We start from the raw sequence: 16,697 nt of genomic DNA, 5'->3' as shown, positions 1-16,697 counted from the left end.
AAGTTGAACATAATACGTCAATAATCTCAAAAATCGCTAATGATTGGTATCAGAAATCGAAAAATAAGTTGAAAAGACGAAGAAGAAGAAGAAGAAGAAGAAGAAGAAGAAGAAGAAGAAGAAGAAGAAGAAGAAGAAGATCGATCGAATAGAACTAAGGGTAATTTTGTTCAAAATGGTTGAAAGTGTCTAATTTGGTAAGATGGAAGTAAAGTGGGTCAAATATGTAAATGACACCTCTTAGTTGGGCTAGATTTGTAATTAGCCCAAATTTCTTACCTTTCTAATTTTTTATTATCTCAAATTTAGTAAAAGCAACTTAAATTGAATCGCAAGAAATTAAAATTGGGGAGCTTAATGCTTAATGTCAATATATAACAAAAATTGATACAAATTTCATCAAGATATTATATGTAATGTATATAAATATAAACATGACATGGATCATACAAAATGTTCCATATAAAAAGAACAACAATAATAGTAGTAATTATAAAACAAAATGGACTGACTTCAGTTGAACTAAAAAAATATATTCTAGCTACACTTAGAAAAAAATATCTCAACAAACTCCATTCTCTGTCTCATCTTCTAAAGCACTGAAACTTGCACTTACATTCGAACCGCATTCACTGTTATCATTATGAACCGATTTCGAAACCGACCCACAATCCGACCCGCAATCCACATCTACGGCATGCGATTTGGACCGAGATGCTTTGGATGACGATATGTCTTTTGATTTCTTTCTTCTCGTTTTCTTTGGTAAATTAGCAGGGTTTGATGATCCATCGGTGGAATCTTTTTCTTTATCTTTATCTTTATGTCGGAGTGATTTTCCGTCCGACGAATCTTTTGTTCCGCTTTTGGAACTTCGCCTTTGTTTGGGCTTTTCCGATTTTGACTCTTCAAGTCCTAATGCTCCGCTTGATGAATTCCTTCGGGATTTGGGCTTTTCGGATGGCTCTCCGTGTCCGTCCAGTCTGCTTGACTTTGATATTCTTTTTGACTCTATTGTATTATCCATAACATGTTATTAATTTATTCAAAATGAAAATGATTAGAAATTAAAATATGTACCTTCAGAAACCCAAGATTCATTATCATCATCTTCTACAGGTTCTCCTTTAGAGTTTAAAGGAGCCGATGAAGAGAATTTAGCAGGTTCTTTGAACTCGTTCATCTATATTTTAATTAATAGAAGATTTTCTAATTAATTTCAAAATGGAATTAGAAATAGGATCGATAAAATAAAAAATTACCCAGCTCGGAGAATTCACCGAGGGTCCATCCCATCCTATATGGGCAACGTGTTTTACATCTGTCGGAAATCCAATCTGCATGTCTGGCTCTTTCTCGTTGTCTGCAATAATAAATAATAATAATAGAGAAATTACATCAAAAATCAAATTTTAATTTTTATATATAATTATAATCAACTATTATTAATAGGAGGACCGAAATTTCTAAAATGATCCGGGACCAACTCATTATGGACCATTCAAATAGTGACATATCAGTCAGCAGTGGTGGTAGAATTTCTCTCTCCGGGTAGGGGCATCGGGGTGCTGTCACACCCTCACCTAGGAGCCACTCTTAGGGGTAGAGATAGGGAAATGCCAGGGGACACTGCCCCTTGCTTATAAAATCATCCGTATTAGCAATGGTTTCAATCCTCTGTCTCTGGTTAATTATGGATTCAAGACGCAAGATAGTCTCCTAACAAAATTTGGCTTGTTCAATAATTAATAACATGAGGACATAAAATTTCTAAATGATGCTATGGACCATTTAGAAGGTTACACATCAGTCAATAGTTATAGAATTTCTTCACGCAAAGATAACGTGCATTGGGGTGCTGTTGCACCCCTGCTATGTAACCACTCTTAGGGGCAGAGACAGGAAGGTGTCAGGGATCCCGCCCTCCAGTCTGCAGAATCACCCTTACTACCGGTGGTTCCAATTCCCTGTCTCTAGCAAATTGAGGGTTCAAGATGCAAGATGCCCCCTCCCCTAAGAGTATCTGCTGAATAAAAATAGACGAGAAAGATGTAAAATGTGATTGATTTTTTTTTTTGGTACAAAAGGTGTAGTTAATATAAAATTGGCCCAGCAAAACAATCTTATATTCGCTACTGTCCACTCTTTAAATGGGTCATTACATCTTGCCCCGGTCCTACAATTTTATTTATGAGATGCATTGGAGAAGGAGATACGTAAACCTTTATGATTTTATTTTTTTGGTTTGGTTTGGGCCAAAACGACCTAGTTTTGAAATATATATATAAGCGACCTATAATATTTTTAAATCCAGCCCGTAGAAGGAGAAGTTGTTTTTGTACCCGAGCATTTTCTATAAACTATATGAAATATGTAGATTACATAACCCGAATTGAGAAAGAATGAAAAAACATACCGAAAATCTGAGAAATGTATCTTAAACCTTTAAGGAGGCCCTTCATCTTGTTGTTTGACATTTGTATTCCCTTTTAGAAGCGTATAAATGTTGAAGAAAACTTGTATCTACTACAGCTAGTCTTTTGTTGTGATAAACTCTGAGAAAAACAGACATCAATTATCAAAAAAACTAACGAAGAAACATGGTTAGTTAATATTGTAGAGAGAAATTAATTAATCACGAACCAATCAATCAATCAATCGATCAATGTAGCCCGAAAATTCAAACTACATTTCATGATAAGAGCAGCTAATTAATATTAATTAGAGAAATCATAATTAGTAATTAGTAAATTGGTTAAGTTTGATTAAATTGTTAAAATGGAGGGAAAAAGAAGAAGAAGAAGGGTAAGATCAAAAACATGGAAGGTGTTTTTGATAAAAGTGAAAAGAAGGAAGGTTGTGATGGAGAAAAGGGATGCATTAGCAAAGAAATTGCTGTTTATAGCAAAATTTACGTTAATTTGATGCCTATTATTTCTAAAAACCAAACATCCATCGAAGTTTCCGCTGTAAGAATGAAAGGAATTCTATTTTTAGGATTCTTTTAATAGCTCTTCTATTTCTATTTCATGTTTCAAATAAAATAACAAATAAAGAAATTAAACACAAAAGATAAAAATTAATGATGTAATTAAACTTATCAAGTTCATCTTTTGTTTTAAAAATATATATTTAAAAGGTAAATTACATTTATGGCCACTGAATTTTACCCATTTAACATTATGGCCACTGAACTTCAATTCTTAACAGTATGGCCGTTGAACTTTACACTTTTTAACACTGGTGACCACTCAACGCCTCAAAACGACCATTGACGGCTTAAATATAAAAAATCCAAAGCGCTAATAATATTGTAAGGAACTTTAATTTTTGAAATTTTTTGTTTTGAGGTCGTTTAGCTGTTGTTTTGTAAGGAGAGATGTAGTAATTAACTTTTAAGAGTTTGGAACCAACACTGAATTTCTATTGAACTTCATGAAATTTATACAGAATTATAAACATCAGTTACAACTGACTTCCATAACTTCTCCTAAACATAAGCAATAACCGAATAACTTCTCCTAAATTCAAATAATTAAATAAAACATTATCTGCTAATAAATTAACTAAGGCACATTTCCAACAAGAGAGAGTAAATTTTTAGAGAGAGAAAGCTCCAAAAAATGTGATTTTGGAAAATAAAAAATGTGGTTTCATGGTAAATGTCGTTCTGAGCAATTTTAATTCTTGAATATTTTCATTTTGAGGTAGTTAAGGGTCACTTTGATGAGTTAGTTAAAATTGAGTGGCTACTGGTGTTAAAAACTGTAAAATCCAGTGGTCATATTGTTAAAAATTGAAGTTGCGTGGCCATAATGTTAAAATGGGTAAAGTTGAATGGTCATGGGTGTAATTTACCCTATATTTAAGTGTGTTTTCCTTAATTTAAACTTTAATATAGTAATATACATAATGTAAAGTTAAAAACTTTTATATTACGAAATGAAATTTAAAGTCATAGTGCCAGTAATTTTATAGTGCAGAGGTCATGGATGTATTTTATCATATTTATTGGTATTGAGAGCCACTCATAGAAAAAAAAATCTCATTAATAATGCAGAAAAGCACATGTATTTATAATTGATGCCGACATCTCAAACACGGATCCGATAAGAGGAACCGAAGCGATAAAAGGACAGATCTGAAGTGATACATCACGTCACATTCCACTCGGCGTGCCACCTAGGCTCGGTGATAGTCGTACGCGGAGGGGACAAAAAGGTTACAGAGGAGTAGAACTGCACACACGCCGCATGGGATATGTGACTCGGCGTGTGGGTCGTATGTGTTGCCTTCTTCACCAAACTGGAATTAGAAGGGACAAAGGCTAACATCTGCTGAATTACTGTTTTGTCACCACACTATTTACTGTTTTGCCATTAGACTTATTTTTCTTATTACCATTTGCACCACTTACCCCATTCTATCCCTATTCTCTTTTATTTAGTTTGTAACCGTAGTGAGACATTTTAGTATCTTTACTTAACCTAAGGGTAGGTATATAAGCCTATTTATTTGTAATGAAATACAATTTTTTTTATGAATTAATCAAATTTAACCTCCATAGTTGTAACAAAAAAAAAATAAATAAATAAACTTCCATTGTTGAGAGCTTGTCTTCAAGACTTGAGATTCACTCCTTCAAGCTAGGCTTGAGAAGAAGCATTCTTTGTAGATTTAAGATTAAAATCCTCATTTGACGACCGATCCATATCAGTTGGTATCAGAACTGAGTCGTTTTCCTTCCCAAAGACTTCTTCTTGGTTATGGTTCAACAACGTCCCCAACAAGAAGCTATAATCGAGTCTCATGAGATTTGAAAGTTAAAGATTTGGGTAAAAGATATGATTTTCTTACTATCGTACCAAGTTTCCAATTATTAATAAAGTGTGTCACCCTCATCGTCCATGGATGTAGGAAAAAATAACTACACTAAATAAATCCCTTATTTTACTTTTGCATATCAAACTTATTATAGTAAACATCAATCCAGTTCCTAACTAGTGATATCTGATCCAAAGTTTGATATATTGATTATATTGGTAGAATGATGGTTTTATCACAAATTCAATGATTTCGTTACATAAATATTAATAAAGTAAATGAATGACAACACAAGATGTGTGTCATTCATATTGAAAAGAGAAAAGGTACTAATAGATAAGATAAATAATTCTACGAAGATTTATAACTTTAAGGTCAAGGTTGAGAAAGTTTTACTTTTAATTGGTTTTTCATATCAAACAAAGACCTGATTAATGTTGTTAAGGTGGTTACATTCTGATTATTGTTTGCTATTGTCGTTTCTAATGTTGGGTCCATTCAAATCAACGTAAATAATGCTTACTTGCATGTATTTATTGATGAAGAAATGTATTTGCAACCACCATAAGGATATAGCAAAACACTTCCTCATCAGATTTGTAAGCTCCAAAATCTCTTGTGGTCTTAAACATGTCGGCTGATAATGGAACAAAGAGTTTTACTACTCAAATAATTTCTTTTAGTTTTACTCTTACATCTGATCATTATCTATTTACAAAAACTTTTGTGAGATCATGTTATATAGACATGAGGAGATAACTCTAGAAGAGGTTAAAAATTCCTTATTACAATAGAACTTAATAAAAGTCAATTGACCAAAGTTGATGAGCCAAGCTTGATAATTCATGGGAATAAAGAAAGCTCACAATCCAGATTTAAGTCTCAGAAAGAATATCATCTACAATTTTTATGGTAAAAATGGATACATAAGAGTTGAGTGTTGACAGTTGAAAAATAAAGAAATAGCAAAAAGTTCAGAACAATGAGAGAAGTTGAATATCGCATATGCTAATAGTGATGACGAAGCATATGCCTTCACAGCTACCACAATGAAAAAAAAAACAAAAATTTAGTTAAAAAGAAAATTGTTAATTTTAACTATCAATTTAGTTAACTTATCTTGTGCATCAAGTTGTTTTGGTGCCAATCTTGTTAAAACTTGTTCATCAAATTGAACATTAGACTTGGTTACCAAGTTTTGATGGCCTATAAATTGACATATGGTATAAAGGTGAGATTAGAGAATTACGAAGAATATTGTTATATTAAAAAAAACAATAAAGAGAGTTTTGGAAAACCATGCCTTTAAATAGGATTTCAAAGAAAATTATATACAGTTTATAAGTTTAATTAGTTTATTTCAAAAAAAATTATATACAGTTTATAAATTTAATTAGTTTTTTTAATTATTGGTTGCTTCAATAAAATATTCTTCCTTTCCCATAAATATAGGTATTATATTTTATCATGTATTGAAATTTAATCAACAGATAGAAATATCATGATTTATATAGAAATATCATGATTTATATCTCAAACTTGCTGATGAGATTTTTAGATATGTAGAAAGACTCAAATTTCTCCCATAAACCTTTACAAACCTTCTCATGGATGATTTCACGCAGGACCTCATTCGACAAGTATAACTGAATGACAGCTAGAATTTTCTTCTCCTTTATTACCGTTGCTATCGTAAAAAGTAACTCATCTACTACCACCTTATGCAATTCGTTACGTGTCAAAATGGCTTTTATCTTTGATTTGCTATAAAGAAAAACTAATGGTACTATCATACTTTTCTATAAATGACATAAAGATGTACATAGTTCGGCAGTATGCCTAACACTGCCATAAACAAAAGAAACGAAAAATCATTCCACTATAAAAACGAAAGTGGTACAAAAAAAAATAAAAAAAATAACATTGAAAATCTTTTAATCTCAATACATCCAAAATCTCATAATTCTCTCTTGAAAAAATACACTTAAATTAATAACTTAGTGTCAATTATTTGGATGTACAAAATCTATATCAATAGATAATATTTATAGATAAACGTGGAATATGAATGAAGAAAAAAACCATAAACAAACAGAAACATTTGATAAATATAATTGGTATTCAAAATTCAATCTAGTTTGAATGTTGAATTTCAAATCATTCGTATAGGTTACCTTACCACCACAGGAAACAATTCTTAAGGCTTTAATTGAATAAGAGGTTTTCAAGGATAATTAAAGAAAGGATAGAGAATGGTTAATGGAACCCTTGTTTGAAAGATTAAAAAATATGAGAGTAAGAATTTTGAAGGGTTAATGAAGAGTTCAAAATCAATAAGTTTTTAATAGATTTTCAACCAACCAAATCAGTGGGTTTGAAAGGGTTTTAATAAACCATTCCCTTTCTCCCAAATAAGGAGAAGGATAATACCCACACTCCCCCTCTTTCTCTTTCCCTTTCCCTTTCCCTTTCCCTTTCCCTACCCTCTATTTAATTACCCTTCAAAACCTCTCATCCAATCAAAGTCTAAAAACTAAAATTATTATTATTATTGGTTTATTATATATATAATAGTAAGAAATTTGATTGAATGAAAGAATATGAAAAGTAAATTAGGAATTAAGAATCCTTGTCTTGGCTGTTTGGGCTTGATCCGCTGCTTGAACCTCTATCTTACTAGCTTCTAAATCAGCTGCCATTGCTTCCTTCTCGGTTTTTGCTGTCATCTTTTTTCCCTATTATATATATTAATTCAATTTCATTAAAACTGAAAGATGGCAGATTTAAAGAGTTTAAGGTAACATACCATACCAGACCCACAAATTTAGCTTTGATATACTGAAAGCTCTCCCGCAATGAAACTAAGAAACATAAGCACTCCTTCTTGCCCATCTCTTTTTCTCTTTCTCTTTCAAAAGTATAGATAGTAGTCAATAATAAAAACAACCCAAAAGGCTTCTTCAGCTTTACACGTTTCCAGCTTACGTGCTAAGCTTCGGATCCACCCACGTCTCACTACTCTTACTTTTCTAATTCTTATTATTTATTGTTTGATATATATGTTTTCATACAAGATTATATTATATCTTTTTACCATTCACTCTTTGGCCTGCTCAAGCTCGGCTCGTTTACAAATCAAGCCAGTAAATCGTGCTCACAAGCGGCTCGTTTACAAAACGAACCGAGCTTTTATCGAGCCGATCATCAAACCGCTCATGAACGGCTCGGCTCATTTACAGCCCTATTAGGAGGTTGTTTGTTTAGCTGTTAATGTGTTTGTTGTTTGCTATTTATTGTTGATGTTAGTTATTTACTATTTGATGATTAATTATTAGTAGCGTAAGGTTTACTTTTTGTCAAAACGAGGACTGAGGTTTTCAACTTTAGCAAAATAAGGACTTTTTCGATTGATATTATTAAAATCACCCTTAACAACTTCAAAAATGACATATTTTAAGCACTACTAATATTCTAAGCAACTTTAATTCTTTAACTTTTTTATTTTGAGATTATTTAGATGATGTTTGGTAAAGAGAGAGAAAGTTAATGTTTAGAGAGAGAAAGTTCCAAAAAAGATGATTTTCTAAAATAAAAAATGTAGTTCCATAGAAAATATGACATTGAACAACTTTAATTCTTGAAAATTTTCATTTTCAGGTCGTTAAAGATAGTTTTAATAGCATTATTAAAAGTGCGAAACCTCACTCCTCGCTTTGAAAAAAAATAAATCACAGTCCTTTATCTGAAAATTAGTGAAACCACATGGGTTTTATTTGAACTTTTTACTAATAATAAAATTATGATTAATTTTGTATATAAAATAATTAATATGGACATATTTTCAATCAATAAATATAGGGTAAATAATTATTATTTTCCTATCTTTCACCTAACACACTATTTAATCCCTCTATTTCGAAAAACACGTTATAAGATCCATATTTTTTGTGAATATTAACCATTTGACCATTTTGTCTATTTTTTTTAGATTTTTAACTGAACATATTTTAACTTTTAATATATCCACAATATAATACAAAATGACCATATTATTTATGTCAAATATAATGGTTAAAAGTCTAAAAAAAAAGATAAAAGGACCAAATGATTAATATTGACAAAAGCTAGAGACCTTATAATGTGTTTTTCAAAATAGAAGGATTAAACAATATGTTAGGTAAAAAGTAAGGGACTAATAAATTATTTACCTATAAATAAATTATATAAATACAATATAAAAATTAAAGAAATAACTTTATATCATTACTCTCGCCAAATCAAGAAAATTAACAAACATTAATTACTTTATATTGGTAGAATTAGTATACGTATGAAGGAAAATAACCAAAATCTTTAAGAAAGGACAAGCTTTCACTACTCAAAACTAATTTACAACAGCTCCATAAAAAAATGGTATGTAGAACAATAAAATGTCTCACAAAAATGCCTTATAGACATTGATAGACCACGAAGATCTCAACGATTGCCGAAGAGGAACCCACGATTTATTAATTAGGAACTGCCACGTTTACAAGGGATTGAAGTGGGTCAGTAAACTTAGAGTTCTAAAAAAAGTGGGGTTTATGGTTTGAATAAAAAAAGTATCGAGGTGGTTTAAGAAAAAAATATCATGAGGAGGCAAAGAAGTACTCATCAAGTCAGTAGTCCAAGCAGTCCATCAGTTCATTATGAGTTGCTTTTTGCTCCTGAAAACATTATGTGACGAGCTTCAACAAATTGTAGCAAAATTCAGGTGGAATAATGACCAAAAGGGAATTGGATTCACTGGATAAAATGGAAGGAGTTAATCAAAGTTTGTTGCAAACTACACTGTCAAATTTGGTTTCAAGGGAGTCGAAATTCAGGGAGAGCTTCAGCTTCAAATGAGCCCAACAGCCTTTGGACTAAAAAATGGAAGTTAGAGATCCCATCCAAGATTATCCATCTATTATGGGGAGCTTCAAACAATATTAATAATAATAATAATAATATAAACAAAATTAATTGAGAAAAAGAATCCATTTTTACAAAAAGTAGATACATGTAATTACAACCACATCAAAATTTCATAAACTCCATAACACACACACAGGTATGGATACAACAACAGCTGCTTGAAAGCTACAACAAGTTGTCACCACTTTCATCTTTGAAAACAACACACAAAACACAATAGAAGAATAAGAAGAAAACAATAGAAAATTGAATACAATACTTGTTTTGAAAAAGATAAATGAAGAGCAGAGGAGCCAATATGGCCAAAACAAAAGCAATCTACAAACACATTCAGCATCCTCTTGGCTCCCAGACTGAAGATTTCACCACTCTCCACCAATATTTCTATGGCTTTTTTGCCTGCAACCACAACCAGAAGCACAATATGTAACAATTACTTTCCATGCATATACCAAAACATCCCGAGGCCCCTCGTCATTCTGATTTTGGTGAATTAAACCCCTGGTTTTCCATTTCAATACATAAGACCCCTTATCATTTATTTTTAGCACATTAAACATTTGATGAGCAAAAAAAATCAGCTTTGAACTTAAAACACCGTTAATAGATAAAATGAGTGACACTCTTTTAACTTAATTATATGTTGACAACTAACTAATTTGGTAGGTAGAGGCTTAACGTGACAATAAATAAATAAATAAATAAATGATCAAGGGTCTGATGTATTAAATAAAAGATAATTGGCTCAATCCAACAAACCGAAATGACTAGGAGCCTCAGGTTTGTTTTTTACCCATTTTGATTTCCCTGATAGGAATCATTCACTTGATGCTATCCACAGGTTTGTTTTTTAAATATTAAGACATTTTGAGGCTCTTGAAAACTTTGGTTCTTTTACACATTGAGCTCTTAATCTTCTATTTTTACACATTGAACCCTTGATCTTTTGTTTTTAGACACTAAATCTTTAATCATTTATAAACCTACAATGTGTAAACGATCAAGGGCTGAAAGTGTGAAAATAAAATATTAAAGGCTTTATAAATGACCAAGGTTAATGCATAGAATTTAATGAGGACATAATTGTGGAAAACTAACAAAGTCAGGGGTCTCAAGATGCTTTGATCCTTCGCTTATAGTTGTGAAGATCAATATGATATGCACATATAAAAAAGGTCACACACAAAGGCCATATACAGGAAAAAGACTTTTTTAGCCTACCTTGCTCAGGTACTTCTTATGAATCTTCAATGCCTCAGTACATACTTTTTTAGCATCCAAACTTCCCGTAGTATCGGCCAATATCTGCGAAAAATTTCCTTCCTAGATGAAGGCAGTGATAATTTTCGAGATACATGCATATATTTCTTTCTTTTTCCTTTGTTAAAATATGGCAGAGGCATAGAGAAAGAGATGACCTGAACAACATCATCTAGACCCTTAGCTTCCTTTAGAATTCTCTTGTTCTTCGTCTCAAGAACACTTGCAACAAGAAAAATAGCAAGTGCATTCTGTTGATCAACTGCAACTCCAGTCTCTACATTTTTCCTCTCAAATTTCCCACACTGCTTCAGCAGCTTGTCATTTATAGGTTCCTCGGTCTTTTCCGTGGCACTACTAGATTTCTCATATTCGGAGAAGATTCTAGGGTTGTACTCCATGGCAAACATCAGCTGAAATCATTCAAGATGACTTCCTTAACATATTTGACAATACAAGTGCTAAAGTAAAAAACTAAGAATCAATCACACCACATTGACACAGTAAATTTTTTGCAAACTTTCAAGCAAGCAGCGTATTTACTTTTTGTATAATGATTTAATTGCCTCTTTCCTAGGTCCGGAAAAACATAGGACTGTATAACAAGTTCCAATGATAACTTACATATTCACTCAAAAAATAAAAAATTATTCTCACAAATTTACTACAGTAAAATTAAAACATTTAACAAAACGCAGCGGCTGCAGCAAAAAGTAAAATTACCTATGAGCATATAGTTACAAGCAAAAATAGCAAGTTCAGTACATTGAAACAGCTAATTTACTAGGTCAGCTAATTTACCTATGAGCTTATCTAAAAAAACAACACTATAATTCATAAGATGCCTAAGCTTTAATTCTGTCCATGAATTCCCATCAACAGAATTAGCCCTTAATGAGTATCAAAGGAAAACACTATTGTCCTTTCTTACCTCCCAAAGATACAGAGCATCCATAAAGGTTAACTCTCTTCGAAAAAGTACCATCAACATGCGAAATGCAAACAAATACTCGCCAGCATCGAGCTCCTCTGCCAAATGTAGAACGAGATTTCAGTTACTGATGAAAGCATCTTCTGGCATAGTCATAATTTCAGCATATTTATTTCAATTTATATAATTTCAATCCATTAGAGTTATAGGATGTGGAACCATACCAAGGTGTTGATGAAGCTTGGGGTCAACAGTTTTAATTATTTGTGAAAGTGTACTGAGCTGAGTTTGCACCCCCATTGAAGTCGAACTGCTCCTGAAGTTTTCTTTCTGTTAAAATACAGAAGAAAGAGAACAACTAAAACTTAACACATACAAATGGAGAATCAAAAGTAAATGCAACTGCATGTAAGATGCTACTAATTGGATGAACCAAAAAAATATCCACACAGTGACGATCATTATCCAAAATGGTGTCCACATTTTGATATGTGTCATAACGGAAGACCATCTAAGCACCCGTTAACAAACTCAATAAATGAGCCACAATTAACAAACTATCTGAATAGTTGATGAATTTCAAAAATCGCATGGAAGAAATTTTGACATGCATAATTTCATGCACACTTCAACATTTACCACTAGCTTACCGGCCAGTCAACTTGTCATGTGGTGCAAACAACTAGGCATTAAACCCTTCTTACCTAGCCTTGTCCTTTAGACCAGCAAAGGAGATGGACAAAAACATCTTGACATAGCATGTTTCCTTTATACACTTCTACCAAGGAAATCATCAAATTCAATGTCCCGTTCAACTTAATCATAATTCTTAACTATTTCCCTCGACTTCCGCAACTCCACAAGAAAGGGGCAAATTTGGAGATTTAAAATTGCAGCTTCATTTCACATTCAAAATAATGTGTGCGTTTCTTGATATTGCAGGACAGTAATGCATCCAAAAAGAGGAATGAAGTTAACTATTTAAAGGTTATTGATTCTATCCATCACCGATATATTAGTTCCATTAAAAAGTATAACCAAAACTAGCAACAGGGGATTATTTTATATGTACAATGGCTTCAACGATGTTATGATAAATTGCATACCATTCTCCTCATTGCACGATCAAAGCACCAAAATGCATCTGCTTCATTTTCAAGAAGAATTACCATTGGAGAGCAAATATCATTCATTCCTGCTCAGGAAATAGAAATGTTTAAACTTCAGAACTCCTTTATTTGACATCAAAATCAAAGAAAATTCTGTACTTCACCTTGGACATAGCCAATATCATTATCCGTCCATGCATAAATTGAAAGAACATCCCAAAGTTTTGCCTGGTTTGTATCACTCTCATAAAAGACGAGTGTTCGGTCTGTCCGAACTACATCCAGACCTAACAAAGACATATTTCACTTGCATCAAGCTCTTTCACACGTTGCATAAGGTATTGCAGTATTTAGACACAAAATACTTAAGAAACCGAGGGATAAAGGTAAATATCACTTCCCTAAAAACCAATTATGGTAATCAAAACCCACTAGGTAATAAAGTTTGCAGGATTTTCATACCAATTTGATGCAAGGCGAGCATCCACTGAATGACTCTGTTATCTGAAACAGCATCCAAATTCCCTACTTGATCATTATTTGCCGAAGGATCTATTATTGGTTGGCCATCATCAGTAATAATAGGCGTTGTGATATACTTGCCACTACCAATGACTGGAAATATATTTTGACATTCAGTTTTCCATGTTCCATACTGCTCCCTGAGAGACAGTTTGATCACATAAATTACTTGTTTAGACTTAAAAGCTTAATTTTTTTAACGAAATAATTAAGATGTTAATAAGGTGTATCAATAAATGAGACACTAGATGTCAATGGCATTAACTAAACCAATGTGAAGCCATAAGGAAAATACAAAATACTTTAACTTCATCTAGGAGACTGCTCATGGCCCTGTTTGGTAAAGAGCTTTTTCGGGTAAAATTTGAGGTTTGACTCATATTAAGTGCTGACACACCCCCACACGCGAAAGCACACTTGGGCTTGAAGCGTGACAACACAGGCCCATATTAACATGTCCTGCAAATAACTCAACAAATGGGGCTGCCGGGAATCGAACCCAGGACCACTTGGTCACACTGGCTCTGATACCATGTCATGGAACCGTTTTAGCTAAAAGCTCAAGCTGATAGTTAAAGGTCCACTTCATATTAAGTGCTGACAACAATCAACTAAGTTTTACCAAACAAGTTTACACAATCAGCTAACCAAAAAGGTAATTAGCTAACAGCTATTTGCCAAACAGGGCCTATATACTAAAACCATGGGCCTAATTATTAAAAAGCAGTCATTCCATGGGCAAACTAGAACAATCACTCTGTAGGGGAGCTATCGTGCATCAGAGACTGAACGGAGATAAGTGGTGTTCATTATCATTAACTATATTCTAGGTCTGCAGTATGTAGCTTTTGTAACTTTAAACCGGGTTATAAATAACAAAGGCAGTACAAAACTGCATCAACTGCCATATACATGTATATTAACTTAGTACGCATTAATTAATATTCACAACATCATTATGCTCCGAGTTTATAAAACTATTCGCATAAAAGAAATTGTGAGAACAATAATTTAATACTATGAGGCACAAGATCATTATTTTACATAATTCCCCTTACTGTAAAATGTTGATAGTAAAAGTTTGGAGTTGATTTTGTGTTAAGAATGTATCCATGATCATACAAGTACACCGCCGATGACAAAACAAATCCAAGTTAAGTATAAAGAGGAAGAAGAAGAAATACAAGTCTAACATAACATGATAATAGAAAGATTCACACGGAATATACTTGCAAGAAAAACCACTATGAATAATATGCAAATAATTTCATACATACATAAGTTTACTATTTCAATAGATTATATCAAAGAAAAAATGAAACATTACCTTCTTTGTTGCCTAAGCTGATTCCTTTCCTCAAATGTGCTATTAGGATCATAGCATCCTAACAAAAACTCCCACACTAATCCTTTAATTGTAGGATGAACACCCTATAAGATAAAAGATTCACCTTCAATATCCAGGTTCTAACTTGAGAAAAATAAAATATATCACATCAACTGAAACAGGTACTGTAGTAAATCATTCTAATTGATAAAGAAATGAGACTGATAAAAAAGAAAACAGAAAGGTTGCACATGAAATGTCAATTCTAGCCATTATGTGCCTCTTCCTGATAAAGTGATCATGTGTTATTGGCAAAAATAAACATACCCCTCTCTGGATCCGTCTAAGCACTTTTGCAATATCCAAATGACCATCTTCAGAGAATGCAGCGTGCCACCTTCTTGCACTAAGAGTTTTCCCAGCCTGCAAAAATATGCTATTTAGAAAAAGGAGAAAAATGTAGTTTCAAAAAAACCCTCCATCCTATCAAAGCATGAGGAAGGATGAATCTATGAAAAGTATTATAAGCATATTTCAACAAGATTACAGCTATTTAACAACTAAAAAGATGATAGAACTAAGCCCTTTTTGGCTTTCAAAATGCCAACATGTAGGTCATGTAAAAGAAATCATAAAATAATGAAGAGTGTCTTTCATTTTGAACCAAGACATGGAAAAGATTTTCCCCAGCCCTCTCCATTTCAAGCATTAAGGAAATAAATGCAACCATGAAATACTGGAACCCCCAAATATCACATTAACTCAAATCACAATGCAAATGATCATAAACGATCATTAATCAAAAGAAAAGAAACTAATTGACGCAGGAGTCTAAAAGAAGAGGAAGCATTGAGAAGGGGGGAAAAAAAGAGTTTACCCGAGGCTTGAAACGGGCCTTAGGAACATCAGCTTGACATTCAGGTCTGACCGGGTAGAAAGCCTCTAAATCTTCTGATCCTTTTGTTCCCCACATGAATGCCGCACAACCGACCATCCAAATTAATCACTCACTATTGCAGCAAACTAAATCCATCAGTTCAAACTTCAAAAGATGCATCTATCAAAACATAAAACAGAACAAGTTCCTCCTAGCATTCATTTGCTAGAACTAACCCAGAATTTTTGCAATTTCAAATCAAATTACCAACCCCCCAGAATAACATATTCAATAAAGATATTCAGTTTCTGTAATTCGTTTTAAAATTAAACAGATGTATAATTTAAATACCTTGGGGTAAATAGGTAGCGAAGCGAAAAGCATGGATGGATGATAGAAATGAAATTTGAAGAAGATTTCTTGAAAAGGAGGAGAGAAGGAAGCGCATTAGAGGATAATTGTAGCTAATTATTGTAAGAAAAGAAAGAATTTATGTAACGGTATCTTCTTGTTTTTGGAAATCGAATTTCCATCCTCAGCTCAATGGAATGGAGGCAATCGCAATGAGACTTTTTTTAAATTATTTATTATTATTAAAATAGTATTTGAATTATCTATTTGTGAGTAAATATGACAAATAGATTATCAAAAAGGAAAAAAACACCACTATTTTATTTTATCAAAAAGGAAAAAAACAAAAAGAAATAAATTCTGTTTATTCTGTGGAAAATGTTTTTCATTTAATACTAGACAAATAAAAAGAAAATAAGTCAATAAAAAAGAATTCTTAATCTAATAAAAAAAAAGTAAAATATAATCTATAAAGCTATTTTTTTAGGGTAAATAATTATAACGTCTTTATGTTTTTGCTTAACATACTAGTAGGTCCAT

At 32.4% G+C, this 16,697-nt stretch overlaps 2 protein-coding genes and 1 long non-coding RNA gene across 4 annotated transcripts; all 3 read right to left on the bottom strand.

Annotated features, from left to right (window-relative positions):
* Positions 1-354: 354 nt before the first annotated feature.
* Positions 355-2,477, bottom strand: LOC136229719 (CRIB domain-containing protein RIC7-like). Its single transcript, XM_066018625.1, has 4 exons — positions 2,417-2,477; positions 1,263-1,363; positions 1,081-1,183; positions 355-1,011 (listed from the first exon to the last, which is right to left on the bottom strand). The coding sequence occupies exons 1-4, from the start codon at positions 2,475-2,477 to the stop codon at positions 563-565; spliced, it is 714 nt and encodes a 237-aa protein (XP_065874697.1). The 3' UTR covers positions 355-562.
* A 4,886-nt stretch (positions 2,478-7,363) lies between these two features.
* On the bottom strand, positions 7,364-7,719 carry LOC136230507 (uncharacterized). Its single transcript, XR_010689424.1, has 2 exons — positions 7,631-7,719; positions 7,364-7,559 (listed from the first exon to the last, which is right to left on the bottom strand). It is a non-coding gene; the product is annotated as an uncharacterized lncRNA (long non-coding RNA).
* Positions 7,720-9,810: 2,091 nt separating this feature from the next.
* On the bottom strand, positions 9,811-16,381 carry LOC136231227 (uncharacterized). 2 transcript variants are annotated; one of them, XM_066020542.1, is made up of 12 exons: positions 16,158-16,381; positions 15,807-15,952; positions 15,257-15,352; positions 14,930-15,033; positions 13,543-13,742; positions 13,245-13,367; positions 13,078-13,166; positions 12,196-12,301; positions 11,972-12,069; positions 11,199-11,453; positions 11,002-11,085; positions 9,811-10,179 (listed from the first exon to the last, which is right to left on the bottom strand). In XM_066020542.1, exons 2-12 carry the CDS (start codon positions 15,921-15,923, stop codon positions 10,165-10,167), a joined length of 1,287 nt encoding a protein of 428 aa, XP_065876614.1. In that variant the 5' UTR covers positions 15,924-15,952; positions 16,158-16,381; the 3' UTR covers positions 9,811-10,164. The 2 variants fall into 2 exon arrangements, with proteins under 2 accessions (XP_065876614.1, XP_065876613.1); XM_066020541.1 differs by having other exon boundaries at positions 15,807-15,939; positions 16,158-16,380.
* Positions 16,382-16,697: the final 316 nt, after the last annotated feature.

The sequence above is a fragment of the Euphorbia lathyris genome, chromosome 5, assembly GCF_963576675.1.
Source record: "Euphorbia lathyris chromosome 5, ddEupLath1.1, whole genome shotgun sequence".
NCBI lineage: Eukaryota > Viridiplantae > Streptophyta > Magnoliopsida > Malpighiales > Euphorbiaceae > Euphorbia > Euphorbia lathyris.
Note: the sequence above shows the minus strand (reverse complement) of the source record. Positions and strands in the feature narration are given on the sequence as shown.

What these genes read in the sequence shown, in the direction of transcription:
- LOC136231227 (XM_066020542.1), bottom strand. Translation starts at nt 15,923, where the DNA reads ATGGTCGGTTGTGCGGCATTCATGTGGGGAACAAAAGGATCAGAAGAT. An exon ending in CAGCTTAGGCAACAAAGAAG is followed by an intron (nt 13,743 to 14,929) that starts GTAATGTTTCAT and finishes ACTGTCTCTCAG; the next exon opens with GGAGCAGTATGGAACATGGA. An exon ending in CAAGCTTCATCAACACCTTG is followed by an intron (nt 12,070 to 12,195) that starts GTATGGTTCCAC and finishes TACATTTGGCAG; the next exon opens with AGGAGCTCGATGCTGGCGAG.
- LOC136229719 (XM_066018625.1), bottom strand. Translation starts at nt 2,477, where the DNA reads ATGTCAAACAACAAGATGAAGGGCCTCCTTAAAGGTTTAAGATACATT. An exon ending in ATACATTTCTCAGATTTTCG is followed by an intron (nt 1,364 to 2,416) that starts GTATGTTTTTTC and finishes TTATTATTGCAG; the next exon opens with ACAACGAGAAAGAGCCAGAC. An exon ending in CGGTGAATTCTCCGAGCTGG is followed by an intron (nt 1,184 to 1,262) that starts GTAATTTTTTAT and finishes ATTAAAATATAG; the next exon opens with ATGAACGAGTTCAAAGAACC.